The sequence below is a fragment of the Xiphias gladius genome, chromosome 14, assembly GCF_016859285.1.
Source record: "Xiphias gladius isolate SHS-SW01 ecotype Sanya breed wild chromosome 14, ASM1685928v1, whole genome shotgun sequence".
Lineage (NCBI taxonomy): Eukaryota > Metazoa > Chordata > Actinopteri > Istiophoriformes > Xiphiidae > Xiphias > Xiphias gladius.
In genome coordinates this window covers 7,603,544-7,620,276 of record NC_053413.1, presented here as the reverse complement: position 1 = coordinate 7,620,276, position 16,733 = coordinate 7,603,544, and the positions used below count along the sequence as shown (strand labels likewise).

Below are 16,733 nucleotides of genomic sequence, written 5' to 3'. Positions count from 1 at the left end.
ATCCCACAGATAATCAGTACCTACCGTATTCTAGGGAGCTTTTTACTTTCGTTTCTTTTGATCCAGGATCTGGAGGCCAGAAAACAACTTCAAAAGGATACTAGCGTTTCCCCATATTTGCTGAACGTGTAAATAGGCAACTGTTTGCTAAGAAGTTTGCAAACTTATAAGCTTGTTCCAACAGCACATGAGCGGCCAAAAAAAAATTGTTATAGATGTAATGTTGTCGTACTAACTGCCACTTTGTAAGAGACCCAATAAGCTTGTTCTAGTGAAAAAAGGCAGATTAAAAACTGAAGTGTGCTTGTCATTAGTCTGCTGACAAAAGACAAGCAACGTTTCACCATAAAAATGTGCTTTATTGTGACATATTTGTAAGGAAATTAATGGCAAAATAAATAAGTTGATTGTAAAATATAGCAACAGAACAGAGTAAAATTCTCTCTCATGACTTTGAGTTTCATACCATATCAGCTACAGAGAAACAGTGGAAACCTAAATCACACAGGTGTAAAGTGATGGTCTTTGGCCTTAATTCATGTACAGTATCAGACATTTGGAAAAAAAAAATAGACATGACAAAATTGTTTCAATGAAGCCTTTTATTATGGAAAGAAAGAAAAAAAAAAACAAACTGATGCTCAGGATGACAACACGCTGCCAACACTCAAAGTAAGCCAACAAGAACAAAAAGTGAAGAACCTGATCAAAAAGGAAAAAAAACAAAAAACAAAAACAGTGACTTGAACTCAAGTGTTGTAGAACTTTGGTGTTAAATCAATACAAAATGATGAACGTGTGATTATGAGTGGGGTGATAACACAAAGAAAAACTGTAAGGACGTGTGCACACACACGCACACACGCACACGCACACACACACACACACCCGTCCTGATAGAAAAGACAAGACCTGACTGAGAACTCTTGCCAAAGGCAAGAGAGAGGGACATTACAAGATCTGAAAGCAAGAGGAACAAAAAGCTGGATACAATGGGTAATATGCAACTTTTCAAACGAAATACTGACAATAGGTAGGTAGAAAAATATCACAATGATACAAACAACATTTTCACAGAAAGGTAATCATTGAGAGATTGGACCAAACGCTTCCTAGAAAAGGACATTGCACTGAAACCATCATCATGAGCAGAGCACTCATCACCAACACAAACGTGTGCGCAAAAGAAAGAAAATGTTTTAATATGCCTGAAGGATTCTTTCAACTGGAAAAAAAATGGTGGGAATTATGAAGTAGTATAGGTTTCCCCTATAACATCATGATCCATAAACCAAGCAATAAAGCAAATGAGGTTTGTTGGGGTGTACAATCCCTAGATGGCACTACAGAGCTTTTTCATGCTTCATTGCTTCATTTTATTGTTTCACAATGTTAATGCCCCTGACCATGTATGGTCCACATATATGGCCAAGCTGTTTTCACACTCCATAAGAAAATACTAATGAGATGATGCTAAATTGTGTGGATGGAATTAATGAAGAAAAATTGCTTTGTGCCTCCACAGGCAAGTAAGGCATCAATGCCATGATGAGGTTCTTCATAGTCCTTTTGCAGTGGCCCAGTAGCTTCATTTCGAGCTCCGTAACGTGGAGGGCTCTCTGGGCCAGGACTGAGCACCCATCTGTAGGTTTGGAAGGCGTCCTTTTTTACTTTCTTCCACAACAAAAGCTGATAACTCTGGCAATGTAGTTAATTATACAAGGTCGTTTGGCTGCTGTTGCTGAAATAGACCAAGCAACATTCAAGTTGTTTCAGTACTTGAATTCTTGAAAAGGAAAAAAAAAAAAAAAAAAAAAAAAAAAAATTCATTTTGACATTCTGATAATTTTACTTTTATTTTAAAATGGATAAAAGGACTAAATTATGTGTATTTCCAGTTTTTGGATCAAATAATGTGCAAAATGAATGTCTGATGGTTCATTCATGAACACAGAGTCATTGTGATGACTGTTAACAAACCTATCCTGTCTAGCCCTGTCAAGTGCTCTAGACACCCAAACCAAACACTTGGGATGGAAACTCCCCCCAAAAAAGGTTTATTGCCATGGTAGCTAATGTTGCAGCATTCGGTTTGCGCGGCTCCTCTCAAAGGTAGGCACTGAGGTGAAGAGCAGTTAAAAAGAGTCCGGGAAGGTAAACACACATCGTCTCCACTGGTTTTACACCAGGGCTGGGCAGGGCCAGGCCTTTCCCGTGTGGAAATCAGGAGAGAATGATGTGATTTCAACACTGTCCAGACTCAATCTGACACTGTCCTATTTTCCCTAACAACACTAACCTCATGAAAAAATAAAAACATGGCACTCGACCCATTCACTGTGAGATCCCAGACCATCTGAAACAACAAAAGGGATAACCTTTGCAACTGTGTAAGATTCTGGAGAAAGACAATCCCCTAAGGGTGGAGCTGCACCACTTAAAAGTGTGCCCAAAAAATAAAAAATAAAAAAATAAACACAAGGAGGGAGCTAAAAGCTAGGCATGTGATAAGCATGACATGACAAACATGGACCTCATAACATTAAAAATATAAAAATGAATTTGACATCTATCTGTCAAAAGAAGAAAACCTATAATGCTATACTTAGTACTAATCGTTTAACATTACAGTTGAACTCCTGTTAAAAGATATGAAGCCTGTTAAAAAATAATTTCCTTATTTGGCAAATAATAAAATGAGATAATGGGGAATAATGCGGGAGACAGAAAAAAACAAATGGCACAAAAGCTTTCAGATCAAAACTATCAAACGCAAATTGCAAACGTACTCCGTTGCCTAAAACAAATGAACTATTTCTACGTATAATGAAAGCAGAAAGAAACAGTCACATCTATATAATGGCACAAGCATACTGGGAAATAAGAAAAAAAAAAAAAAGAAAAAAAAAGAATATGGAGACATTTACCCAGCGTCTGATAATCAAAAAAAATGTAAGTAAAACTTTTGTATAAAGATACTTCTGTGTCCACTTTAAAGCATACTGTGTGTGAAAAGACTGAAGTACTCTGGAAATATGCCATGTACAAAATATCTCCACATAAAAACAACATTCACACAAGGCACTTCATTCAGTAAGAAAAGAGAATCACAGTCCTTTCTACTACCAGAAACTGCCTGCATAGCAACAATACGAGGACAAAATCTTTTCAGACTTTTGTGTGGAGCCACAAAAGAAGGTTCAGACAAAAAGGTGTTTTTTTTTTTTTTTTGGTTTTAAAATAAGCACTTCACCGAATAGTAAAACTTATTTGTTTTGAAAATAAAGACCAGAGTTCATTCCTCTTAGCATTTTGTCCCCCATATTACCAACTTAGGATGCTCTGTATACTTTCTGCTGTGGTTTTTGTGAGACACAGTGCTCCTGGGATATTAAGTGTTCGTTTTTTTCTGATGGCACACAGAAGAAAGCCAGTCACCAGGAGATGAGAGCAGAGACAGGATTAAGGTTTCCACAGTGAGACTCCAAGGCGTCCCCTTGGGGCAGAGACAAGAGGGGCGCGTGTGGGAGGATCTGCCTGAGTCTGATAGATGTGGTTGTAGAAAGGGGCAGAGATCGACAGAGAGGAGGATGGAGAGCACAAGTGGCGCTGCGGTGTGTCCTGCTACCTGCTTCTCAGATTCTGCAAGACTCCGTAAACCTCTTCTTCTTTGCTGAGTCCCTCAAAGAAAGGCAGCAGGTCCAGGAGCTCTGTGTCATTCATGTCATCAAACCATGACTGGACTGGGACCTGGAGAGATGGGGAAACCCCCCTCCAGTTAGCTTTTGTTAATATCACCTTAGACTTTGACGCCAAAATTACCGCCGTACTCAAACGTGGGAACAGAACCCAAAATAAAATTATTTTCAAGAAAGCAACCAGAAGTGACTTGATATACCTAAGTATTAAACGTTGATGCCAGCATCATGTTTTTCTTATTGTCAGAACTATTTTCAATGCACTGTTGTGTAGAATTATGGAATAATGTTAGGAAAAGTACAGTATTATTGAAGATTAAGGACTACATTCAGGTAGCAAACAATGGGAGCCTAGGACTCCCTGGTGACAAGGCAAATTCACATTATAACAAAAATAGCTTGTAGCTATGTTTTGTTAGCAGGTAACTCACAGCATTTTCAGGGTGGAAAATGTAAGAGGCAGGCGAATTGTCAACAATGATGACATTGCTGAGCTCTCGTCCCAGCCGGCTGAGGTCCTTGACATAGTTTCCTCTGTGAAAAACACAGGATTCTCTAAAGAGTCGAGCTCGGAACACGCCCCACTGGTCCAGCAAGTCTGCCACAGGGTCTGCATACTGCCCAAATCAAACAAACACAAAAAAATCTTTCACTACTATGAAAACAAATATAAGACCGATCCTGAATTTTACTGCCATTTGCAACAATGCATATAATAAAGCAAACTGATTGTTGGCCGTTGCAAAGACATATTGTGAAGCATATCTTTGTTGTCAAATGCCTCAACTGGAACACTAAGAGAACAACTGTCAAAAACTAAATGCTGCACTATTATTTCAAAAGGAAACAGAGCAGGTTATCCTTCACAGCTGTGTTTACCTGACAGGGAAGATGCCTCAGGAAACACTACTCTATGACACAACAAGCACCACTGACACCTAGCTCAGCTGCTGAACTCATGAGGAATGTTTAATACTACAGAAAAATCAACCCTTAACATGGTTATTGCTTTCATTAAACTTACCCATGCTGTACTGGCTAAGAGGCAAAAGACGCAGATGGACAGCAAATTAGAAGGAGTGCGAAAATTCATACAGCAAGAGCAAATGAAAAGGACAGAGCAAAACAAGGAAACAGACGATGTTCATAGTCCTACAGATGTCATTGGCTTGTTACTAAAACATGTGTCAAAACAGAAAGCGTGTGCATGCCTAAACACACCTTGGCAAGACTGGCTGTGAACAGCACACATTCAAATAGCTCTCCCATCTTTTGAAGAAACTCATCCACGTGGGGTCGTTTCAGCACATACACCTGCAAGACAGACGGTAGATTTTAGATTAGATTAGAGAAAAACAATATACATGGTGCAGGAGGAGGAGGAGAGAAACACTGGAAGTACAAACTTTGTGAAGAGCACAATTTACTATAATTTTCACAATGTAAATTATGAAGCAGTATTAAGACTTTGTGATGTTACCTACAGCAACGGCTTTTGAGGACAGCTAGAGAAAAACTCCTGCTTCCCACGCATACACATTATAAACACCACCTTTAAAAGACATCATTCTCACTCACAGTTTATATGTCATCCACTCTTGTCATCTCACCAGACCAGCAGCTGCCACCCAGTGCAAGTAATCATGAATAGGCCAAACAGGATACACACAGCCTATCCTGGATTACTTGAACTGGATCACAGCCATTCTTTTCAGGATCTTCACATAGGAACAAAATGACACTCTTGTCCCTAATAAAAAAGTAGCCTTGAATAAAACTGTGTTTCTGTTGCATGAACAGTACCTGATGAACGGTACCATCGATCTCCACTGGAACAATAAAGTCAGCATTGCTGATGGGCTGTGAGAAGAAACATAACATGATTGCATATTATTACTATTGTTGTTATTCAAAATGTTGGTGTAGTACCACAACTGACCAGCAGAGGTCCTGCCTGTAACAGTAAAAATCAATTCAAAGATTTTAAGGAAGAAGATAATGGGCCCCTTTTTTTGCCAAAAGAAATCCCTCCTGGTTGTTCTCCTTCCCACTGCAACCTCTCGTGGTCTGTTGTGTTACAACAGACCACGAGGTGGTCATCCTCAGTCAGGAACCAGACAGAGAAGGGGTGGGGGGGGGTACACAGGAAGAGGAGCAGAATGAGGTCTACACACAACATACTTTGGAGTGTATCAGTCACCCTAGGTAACAATGGCTGTACTTCAACGCTTGTTAAAGCTAAAGACGACTTTATATTAACTGTACCTGGTTGCCAACATTAGTTGGCTTTCGGTCTTTGCTATCATCATCCTGCTTGTCTTCTAAAGGCACAATCAGGCCTGAAATATTGCCCTTGTTCTTACTAAAGCACATGCTCTGGCACCTGCTTCTCTCCTGGCTTTGTGTACATAGTGACATAATGGATTTAACACCACTTTAACTTCCTACATGTCATTGGCTGTAGCTCTGACAGAGATAATGTCAACAATAAATGCTCAAGTAAAATGCACTTGTTTTTCAGGACAGTGAAAGTTGTGATTTTCTTTTTCTATTTACAAATTGCATTTTTAAGTAAAAATTTAGATGGTCAAGCCAACTGGAGATTGTATCTTTCTAACATAGGCGGCGGCTCACACTCACACATTGACAGGTGACAATACACAACTGGGCAGAACATCTACAGTAAACTTCAGTTTGAGATTTAGCCTCTTCTTACCTTGAATGAGCTATGGACAAGTGTTTCATCCAAGTCAATCACCACACACTTTTTGCCATAGTCTGATATTTTCATCTCTGGTAGGAGGTATTTGGCTGGTGGCTGTGGGGAGGACAAGGCAGATAATCAGATATATGGACAGAGAGTGATTATGTTAGCGAGAGAAAGAGAGACTGAGAAAAAGAGCTTGACATATACTTTGCATAATTTAATGTGTAAGGCTGAGCAGAAAAGCCAACACCAAATTAGGAGGAGCATCTCCTTGGGTAATAATGCAGCTGAGATAAAGCCATGTCTGGAATTATACGTTTAATTGACCCATAGCTCCAAAATGACATCCTTTTGGACTCTTCATCACTAGACATTCTCCTGCTACAGCCACAGCCACAAAGTAACGTGGTCTTAAATCCCCTTAGATTTTTGTCAAATCTCTGGGGATCAAATAAAATTTAACACATTCTCACAGAAAAAAAAAGCCATGACAAGGTTAGCCGCTGATGCAGTTTAGCAGTCTTAGTTTCATTGATTTAACTTAAACTTAAACTTGAAAATGCAAATAAACTTCACATTCAAGTGTGGACATGATAGGATGAAGTCATGTGGGAACTATGCCTCAATGCAGGAACAGTGCTGTATTAAAATCCATTCACATTTGATGGATCTGAGGACTTGAGCTTCATATGGTCAATGATGGATTATTTGATTGGTATGTTGGGCGGACCACATGTAATTTCTTCCTTGAGTGACAGGATCAATTAGTTTTACCCCTTACCTGAGGGTGAAAACCTAAGGCCTAGGAGCTACTCTGGAGCTTAACTCTCCCAAACATTATTCAATTGCATGGATAAGTAGCACATAAAATGGATTTACTTCTTGTGTGGAAGCTCCTGAGGTGATAAATAGAAACAATTTTACGCTGAACTTGTTAGACGATTAGTGTCACAGTATTTCTGAAAGCATACAAACCACCAAGTGTCACTCATGCAGGTCAGGCACTGAGGCACCATTTAAACCCATAGGTGCATATACACCTTCCACACAGCCACTGCTACGACGGGCTGAAAATGAACTGCAGTACGGTAGCAGAGCTAAAGCCCTCTGTGGAGCACTGGAGCCCACATAGACAGGATGTGCCAGCACCAGCCCACTCACCCTGCATGCAAAGGAAGAGAAAAAAGGCGATACATACACTAGGGACAGGGATGACCTCGACCTGGTCACACTACAACAAGAGAGATAGAAACGCACATACAAAACAGGGTGAGGTGTAGGAAGAAGAACAAAAAGAGACAAAAAATAAAGGGTCCACGGATGTAAAGAAAAAAGAAAAAAACCGAGAAAACACTATTCACTAAAATAAACAATTTACAACAGATAAAAACAATTAAAAACATATCCGGACAAGAATATTCCTGTTACAGTTTTCAAGTCCAAGATAGGATGTGTAGCATGTAGTGCTGCAGCAGCTCACTTTAGGAGGCGATCCGTTCTCCTCAACAGTTGGAGGCAGGGAGCTGGTGTTGGTATTGGTGGCTGGTGGCTCCACATTGTAGTTGCGGAAGCAGCAGAAGAATGTGCTGAAGATGCTCCGGCTCCTCTGCTTCTTTAGGCTGCTATTCGACTGGGATGCTGTCACAACAACAGGAGGGGGTGGGAGAGCAAAGGGTGAACAAGTGGATATGCAAATCAGTGTTCTGTTGTAAAAATGGAGCAGGCTGAAGTTGGGAGGCATTTACGTTTGGTTAGTTTCATGCTGAGCTGTGGATGCTGCTCGAATAAGTGGGAACAAACTGTTATGTGTTCATTTTAATTCTCCTAGTGACCACAGTGGTGTGAGCTACACTGAATCACAACAAAAGGTGAGACCTTGACAGTGTGATTAAATGGCATTAGTGTTGGTTTTGTTGACCAGGCCTGGCAGAAGCACTGATCAGAAAATAACTTAGCTGGCTGGATGACTTCATCAGTCACACATAGCGACAGTTCAGCGCGTGCTCTGCTCTGATTGCAAATCGCCTCTCATTCCAGGACTACGGAGCAGGGCCTATATCAGACCTTGACTTTTTATTAATAGTGACAAGTTGGAAGCTGCATGCTCCTCCCTCCTCCTTTTTGCGCTGCCATGGCTCTTGTCATCTGATTGGCTTAGAAGTCTCCATTCTGAATGCTTGCTTACGTTTCCCTCCCATGTTTCAGCTGGCAGGTGAGTGACTGAAGCAGCCTGGACATGCACAAGAGACGAGGGGAGGGAGGAGGTGGGTGGCCCTTAGACCCTGCAGAGCCTATACAAGGCTGCATTCCTCTCCATCCATTAGTCATCCACTGCTCACACAACCAGAATGCTTTTGCAACTTAAGACCAGTGAAGAGCAAATAGCATTATGTCATGTCTTGTGGCATCTTGATGTTGTGCCACTTTGTTCTCCTGGCCTTAAACAAATACCCACCAAACATTTGTCACAGGAAAGCGAGCCTGAAGAAAATGCATCAAATAACTTGTCTCAAAAAAAGCTAGTTCCCCGTATCACTTAGAACAAACTTTAGACATCCCTTAAAAATACCAGAATTATTTTTAAATCACTCCAGCATTGTCAAGTGTTTTTCAAACAAAACATTCCTACGTATCATAGTATCTTGAATCCATAAAAACAGCAGGAGCCTCATATCATGTCATGCAAGGGCATAATGTAGAGTTACCACACTATTTGGTTTAAGATTACTCCAATTTTACATTCTAAAGCTATAAATACTCCTAAGTGTAGTCAGAGGTATCTGACACTGACAGAGTCGAGGCTACATAAAACACTTCTGCACTCCATGATCGCTGTGTCATTTCCCTCTATCACTGGCATTAATTACTGCCTTTCGAGCGAGGGCATGCTGTGCTGGGTATTTAGACTACATCTTATCAGTGACACGAGCTCCTTCAACCCAAGACAAGTTAAGTACAATATGCATCCATCAACAAGGATATAACATCAAAACATTCAGCGACTATTTTAAGTAACTTAAAACCTTTACACATGGAATTGCTCAGTCAGTGATAGCTAGTAATGCGACTGAAACTGCACTTGGCTATTACTAACGTTATTTTTATTTTTTTTATTTTTTTTTACACAGTTTATTTTATTCCAAAATTTAACAAAAATATCTTTCAGTGGTTGTGTGTTTAGAAAAAGTTTTTTAAAAATTTAAGAAATAGGAAAAAAAAAAAAAAAAAAAGAAGCTCTTTGGCCTATCGCTTTTGTAGATGCACACAAGACACTGCTCTTCATTTCACTTTGTAAGTAACCAAAATGATATCCCTCAAGAAAATCCTATCCCATCTTATTCATGTCCAAAACAAAAAGGGGCATTCAGCAGGTGCTAACAGGGAAGAGACTTTTTTCCCCCAGGGAAAACGTTATTAAAATTGATCATATAATTTGTTTTCTGTAATAAAAGGGATATGAGGCAACATTTACCAGCAAAATTATTTAATTTATTTGAATACAAAAAGAACACTAGGTTTTTCATTGTTTCTTTTTCAAACTATTTAATAATTACATAATTATTTATACTTTAAACTGCTTTAAAGTTTATATCCAGTATAAACGGTATGAATAGTACGAACCCCTCTACAATAAAGTACTTCATCTTAGTTCTAAACACCAAAAATTCTGCTCAGTCCGTTAGGACAGGAAAAGTGCTATATAAAAAAAAAGGACCTTTTGCGCAGACTAGTGGATCATGTGATTATTTCCAAACCCACAACGTTGGTTCAGCACAGTGACTGCGTCATTGTCATTGTTGTGTTAGCAACCTTTTTGTTGAAAGAAAAAATAAATAAATAAATAAAAACAGAGGCTGCTTGGGCTGAATTTTGTAATACTTTTTATTTGCACATGTGCTCTAAAGTACATTTTATATCATCTATTTTTAGTCACAGATGCAAGTGAAACACTCACACTGTTGAACCCTGGAATGAAACAGGATGCATAAAAAAAATTCCTGCTACTGCCTAGTTTTTCCAGTGTATAAAAGGCTACCATCTGACCCAAATACCAAACTTTTACACAACACTGCAACAACCACCAAATACCAAAGTAATAAACTTGATTTAGAGATCTGTTTAGAGATATCACCAGAGCATGAAATTATAGAACACTTTCTTTCAGGAATTCTGAAATAACCCCGAAGGAAAATTAACCAAATTGTTCTCTGTGATCCTCTAGCTAGACAACTCAATGTCAAAACGATGGAGTTAAGCCTCCCACCGATGTTAAAAAAGCATAGTGTATCTGCATACTAAAAAAAGATGTATGAAGAAATGGAGACAATGCCACATGACCAAATATTTGAGAAATTGCTCTAAGACAATGCTCGTTACTAACTTGGCTTTTTCCCTCTCCCGTAGTTTCGTGCTTTCTCGGCTCTTTCCTCTCGCCTCCTGTCGCTATCTGCAGGTATTTCTGCCTCCGGAGCTGCAGAGTCTGGATCTGTGACTGCAAACCACCTACTGCCCCCATGATCCTGCTCAACACGCACTGCTTCAATTACTCTGAGCATCATTATTATTATTATTATTATATTTATTCTTCTTCTTCTTAATAATAATAATAATAATAATAATAATAATAATAATAATAATATTATTATTATTATTATCATCAATAATAATAATAATAATAATAATAATAATAATAATAATAGCCCCCAACACACACACACACACGTCTCTCTCTCTCTCTACCCGGCCGGTCGAGGCAGACGGCCACCCACCATGAACCACGTTCTGTTCAAGGCTTCTACCTGCTAAAGGGGAGTTTTTCTATGCCACTGTCACCAAGTTCTTGCTCATGGGTGAATGTTGGGTCTCTAAATAATATTACAAAGAGTGCGGTCTAGACCTGCTCTACATGAAAAGTTTCTCGAGATAACCTCTGTTATGATTTGGCAATTTATAAATAAAACTGAATTTAATTTAATTAAGACAAGAAGTTAAGAAATAAGAAGTTTTATCAATAGTTTAGAAAAAGGTTGGCATTAAAAGAGTCACATCAAGCATAATAGAATAATCTACAGACTTTGTAGGAAAACATTTCGCAGCAAAACAAGCAACTGTTTTTAATCAGCTGAAAACACAACATGTTCACAATTTTCAGGAATGTGTGGGAATGCACTACGGTTACAGTTAGAGCCTGACTGATACTGGATTTTGTTGGGTTCATGCCGATATCAATTTTAGGGAGTAAAAAATTCTGATCATGTACATTACATGTAAAAAAAAAAAGAAAAAAAGGGTGTTGTTGTTTATGAACTTCCCAGCAATATATTTCACGAACTAGTTAGCAACTTACCATGAAGCCACCGCTTACAGATATATTGGTCTGGCTCTAGCTACAACACAAGCATTTATCAGAGCAGGCCTTATTTCTGTAGTGTAATAAACTCTTAACTTCCACCAAGAATGGATCACTGCCTCCACAACCAATGTAAAATTATATTAACTTAAAAAGGCGCAATATATACAGTGTAATACAAATGTAAACAAAAGGCCCGTCCCACCACCCAAAACCAGAACAAAAGATTTGAACCTGCTACTGTTCCAAATTGATTGACGGGTCTTTTGATTAAATTACTAACCATAGACAACTAAAAGTTGCAACAGCCCCATTAATAAAGGTTGTTGGTTCCAAATTGGGAGTTTAATTGAAAAAAATATGTAATTAGTAGGCTATAGACTTAAAGTAACTGAGCTATACTTCCATTCATTCATTTTCTATACTTGCTTATCCTGCGTAGATGCCCAAGAAATTATCCCAGCACACACTGTGCAAGAGGTACGGTATACTGTTGACATGTTGTCTGTCCTATGCAGGTCTGACCTAGATAGACAACCATCTACACTCATGTTGATATGGGCGCTTAAAAGTAACCAAATTTACTTAACCTGAATATATCGCAAGGTAAAAGATGCAAACTCCACATAGAAAGGCCCCACCTGGCCTGTGGATTCAGCTAACCACTGAACTGATGTGCCACCCTGTCTGTCACAATCAAAAGCGCAACAAGCCTTTTATTAATAAAACATTTAATGTATATTTGTTCCAGCGATATTTTTTATCCAATTTCTTTGGTAATTAGTGAAACAGTAGGCTGCAATGACAAATCAGAAGTTTAAAAAAAAATCTGTGTATAGCTATAGTAAAATAATAATAAGAATAATAATAATTTAAAAAAAAAACTGACAAAACTAGCTGAAATTACTGTGACCATCATTGAACAACTGCAGTGCTCAATGCATACCACCACACGTAAATCAATCCTCAGAAACATCTTGGATTCCATGACTGTAGAAGAGTATTTATCAAAAGGGTAAATGGATCATGTAAGAGGCACCCATTCATCTCACATATGCATTAAGGTCCTAGTGCAACAGTCTCAGTGGAGTGGTGACTTTAAATAGTTGAAACCCCCCTTCATCAACACTGTCCAAAATCCCAACTGGAAAACAGATCCACTAAGCCCACTGCCCCCACAATCTCATTTTTCTTATTTTGAACATTTTTTTACCCCCCGCCAAAAAACAAAAACAAACAAAAAACAAAAACAAAACTACGGTCTAGTATGACTGTGAGAATGAAGAAAATTATCATTGTCATCTTTGCAAGTAGTTATACTTGGCCTCGAGGTCGGTGGTGCCCTGGCCAACAGGGCAGCAACTCTATATTTAGGCTGCTGCTTGGCAGCCAAACCAGTGTGAAAGGCAGGCACATGTCGTAAGACAGCCAGTAAAGGCACACTGGGAGCAAAGGTGGTCAATTTTTGTCCAGACAGTTTGGAGCCTGTTCAAGCAATGGAAGACTACCTGTTAAATTCCTCTAGGACAGCTTCTGGAACGGGCTACATGCAATGCGAATTGCAATAGATAAGGGACAAATCATTAGTGGACTGTGTATTAAATTTGGGGAATCAAGCTAAGAATCCGATTGTATACTCTGATTGGGACGGAGTGGATTGAAATCTTATACCAGTTAAACTTTTAAATACAAAATAAATCTTGGATCTTTGCAAAATTCCTAGTCATAATCACAGCCCATGACTATGCCCACTACACTCAAACCTTGCTGTCTTTAAAATGTTATCAACAAATGAAAGAAGGACATGACAATACATTTCCTATAATGATGGTAATCGTTGTCTTAGCCCCAAGGAATTGATTCTTTATGACTCATTCTTAAGAGAAAAATGAAAAGGCAGGAAACAAACAGCAACATCCCTGCTCCACTTTGTTCTCTTACTCAAACATGTTCTGCATAACACACCACTCTTACTCTGGCAAACATGAGGTGTGATTTTCATGCAGCAGCCACTGTGTGACCGTGTGTGGTGCCATTGAAACTCTTCTGTTGGTAAACCATTTGACATCATTCTAAATAATATCTGAGTGAAATTGACACCAAGTACTCCATTAACATGATTTCACAAGTAGGCCTATAGTCTCTGACTGACACGTGCTAAATTGTTATTATTGAAAAAAGCAATTTTAGAATCTTTTACCGATACATGGCCAAATTAAATTTGCTAATTAAAGGGATAAGACCACACGTGTCCTTAAATAGCACTACACAACAAAATCTGAGCTCAAGAACACAATATAAATATTGCACTACACACTCACTTGCTTGCTAAATAAAACTATCACTTAAATTGTCGACCTTTCCTTTAACCATTAAGTCTATAAACACATAGTCTATATACACATCACAAGCCCAACATGTCGGTTCACATTTACTGATTTTCTCTGACCAACAACCAAAAGAAAGAATTCGATTTACAAAGAAACAAAGGACAGCAAAAACAATTCTGCTTTTATGAAGCCATAGCCCGCACTGTCTGGCATTTCTACTGGAAAAGTTACTTAAACCATTAGCAGATGAATTTTCCTATGAACTTACCACTTAATTGACTAGTCATTTCAAAACTACTCATACCAAGTGACCCCAAATGACTTCATCACTTTTTCTCAGCACAGCAACACAAACTTCAAGCATCAAATAATGATTTATAAAATGCAAACAAGCCCTTGAAAAACACGTTGTGAGACCTTTCAGGCAAAATAACTATCTTGATAACATTTTTACTGAAACATAATAAAGATGTTTATAAAGTGTATATGTCTGCAGTGGAATGCGCATATTTTTATCGTCATACATTGCAATGATATTCTCCTTGAACTCCCACATACCTGCAATGATAATCTCCCATGACGCCCACATATTTTCAAGTTACATAGAATCCATAGTACTTGATGAGGGATACTTTTGTACCCTCAGAGGAGAATACATTGTTATGCTTGAAAGACTTAAGTTCTCAAATTACTAATGGACTGACAAGTGAAGTTTGAGATGCGATACTGATACATCCCATGGGCCTGGGTGACCCGGAAAGTGTCAGAGCAGCCCATGGTATGGGAATGAATGAACATTAACTGCTATGGTCTTGAAGGAGAGATTTGATCTCCACTGCAGATCATGCTGAAGTGTTAGTGGAGAAATAAATAGAGAGCAATGACAGATGGAGTGTTAGTGAAAATGAAGGGACGCACTACCAATTTGACCCTGAGATTCCCATGTACGTTGATGATTACGAAGTGAAATTCAGAATAATGCCTGTACCAGAGATAGGAATCAATTTTTACTGGAGATAGACATAACAATACACCACCTTAACTGGCAGTGAATTTTACTGAATAATACACTAGACAGATAATCATCAAAGAGTCTTCATCTAATATCTATGTAAATCTAATAGCAATGTAAGTAAGTGCATCCTACCAGATGATCAAAGTCAAGTCGTGATGGCTCAGAGTTTCACGTCTGAAGGAAAATGCTGTGTTGATTCACTTGACTTTTTATATCCATCATTACTGAAAGCAGATAGTTCTCTGTCCACATACTTGCTTTGTCCCAAAAGAACACTTCGCTATCCCTCAGACCAAACCATGGTCAACCTTTTAGCTTCTTGTGGTCATGATTCATAAAATGAATCATCTGTCGAATCATTTAGTCCAGTTATGGAGCCAGACCACAAAAAGAAAACTGTTCAATACAAATGTTTAGAAGCGAAGACTTGGAATTAAGGGGCCTATTGCGGACAACTACTGTCTGACAACAAATGTGTTAATGGTAATTCAGCCAACAATAACGGGATAAAACCACACGTCTTGACACTAGAGCGCTCTTCTGACTGAAGGCAAAGCAAATAAATGTTAAGCTAGTTCGATCACTTATGTTGGCGTGTTTCTTACTATAAGTTTGTTCTTACTAAATGTTTGTTAAATAACGCTAGTTAAGTTTCCATGTTTTTAATACGACAATTACAACAGGCAACCGGTGTCTTAAACTACTAGAGCAGCTAGCAAGCGCGAGCTAAACGCTAACGTCAGTCGAGAAAAGTAGTTAGCCAGCTAGCATTAGTTATCTACCGTTAACTGACTTCTCCTTACCTTTTTCCTGGTTAAAAGATATTATTTCCTCCTCCTTCGGGTTGGAAACTTGGGTTATTATGGACATGTGGTCCATTTAGACGGGTGGTTATTCCTGTTTTGTTTCCCACAATGTTATTCGTTCTAGCGCGCTTGCTTCGTTTGCTAGCTACTGTTAGCTAGCTGTTTAAGATGAGGAGGACCACCTAGCCCACAAAGCCAGGCAACCGTCCGTGGCGAAGTGTTGGGGCAGCCAGCCAGCTAGCACGGTGGTGAATGGAAGCCAGTGAATGGCTGTCATTTATGGCTCTCCGCAAAATATCATCGCTGCAAACAACTATTTTGTGGGCAACAATGACAGCATGAGTGGCTAAAAAAAACAAAACAAAAAACAACCGACGTTGAATTGCTAACTAGCTGAAGTAAGCAAGTAGCTTGGGTTAGCGAATTAGCTGTGAAGCTCCGATCATCCAAAATGTGAGGCCGTGTCTGGAACAACGTTGAAAAACCTAGGAAGCCCACAGAGAATTGTTCTTGCCCCCAAAAAACATGTGGCAAACGCAAAGTTGTTCGACGTTGAAGTTAGCTGACACTTCTAGGCAAACGGTTCATATCTGCTGGCCCTCCATTCCCTGTGCAACATGGAGGCTTTATGTATTTTCAGTTGCATCTGAAGCGGGGGCACTCGGAGTGGGAGGGGGCGGTTTGTTTCTGTGTGTGATTCTCTCGGCAGGCAGCGCAAAGTCGCCGCACTACATTGCTCAACCCATGCAGCTGGCTGGACGCGGCTTTTTTTTAAGCCTCTTTTTGCTCTGTAATTACTGTTGGTCGCACACAACAAATTATAGCTC

General features: G+C 39.1%; 1 protein-coding gene across 2 annotated transcripts; it reads right to left on the bottom strand.

Moving 5' to 3' along the window:
• Positions 1-1,812: 1,812 nt before the first annotated feature.
• Positions 1,813-16,715, bottom strand: LOC120799167 (CTD small phosphatase-like protein). Of its 2 annotated transcripts, XM_040144114.1 has the most exons (8): positions 15,904-16,713; positions 7,886-8,043; positions 7,604-7,636; positions 6,415-6,516; positions 5,502-5,558; positions 4,920-5,012; positions 4,130-4,315; positions 1,814-3,750 (listed from the first exon to the last, which is right to left on the bottom strand). In XM_040144114.1, the coding sequence occupies exons 1-8, from the start codon at positions 15,977-15,979 to the stop codon at positions 3,625-3,627; spliced, it is 831 nt and encodes a 276-aa protein (XP_040000048.1). In that variant the 5' UTR covers positions 15,980-16,713; the 3' UTR covers positions 1,814-3,624. The 2 variants fall into 2 exon arrangements, with proteins under 2 accessions (XP_040000049.1, XP_040000048.1); XM_040144115.1 differs by lacking the exon at positions 7,604-7,636 and having other exon boundaries at positions 1,813-3,750; positions 15,904-16,715.
• Positions 16,716-16,733: the final 18 nt, after the last annotated feature.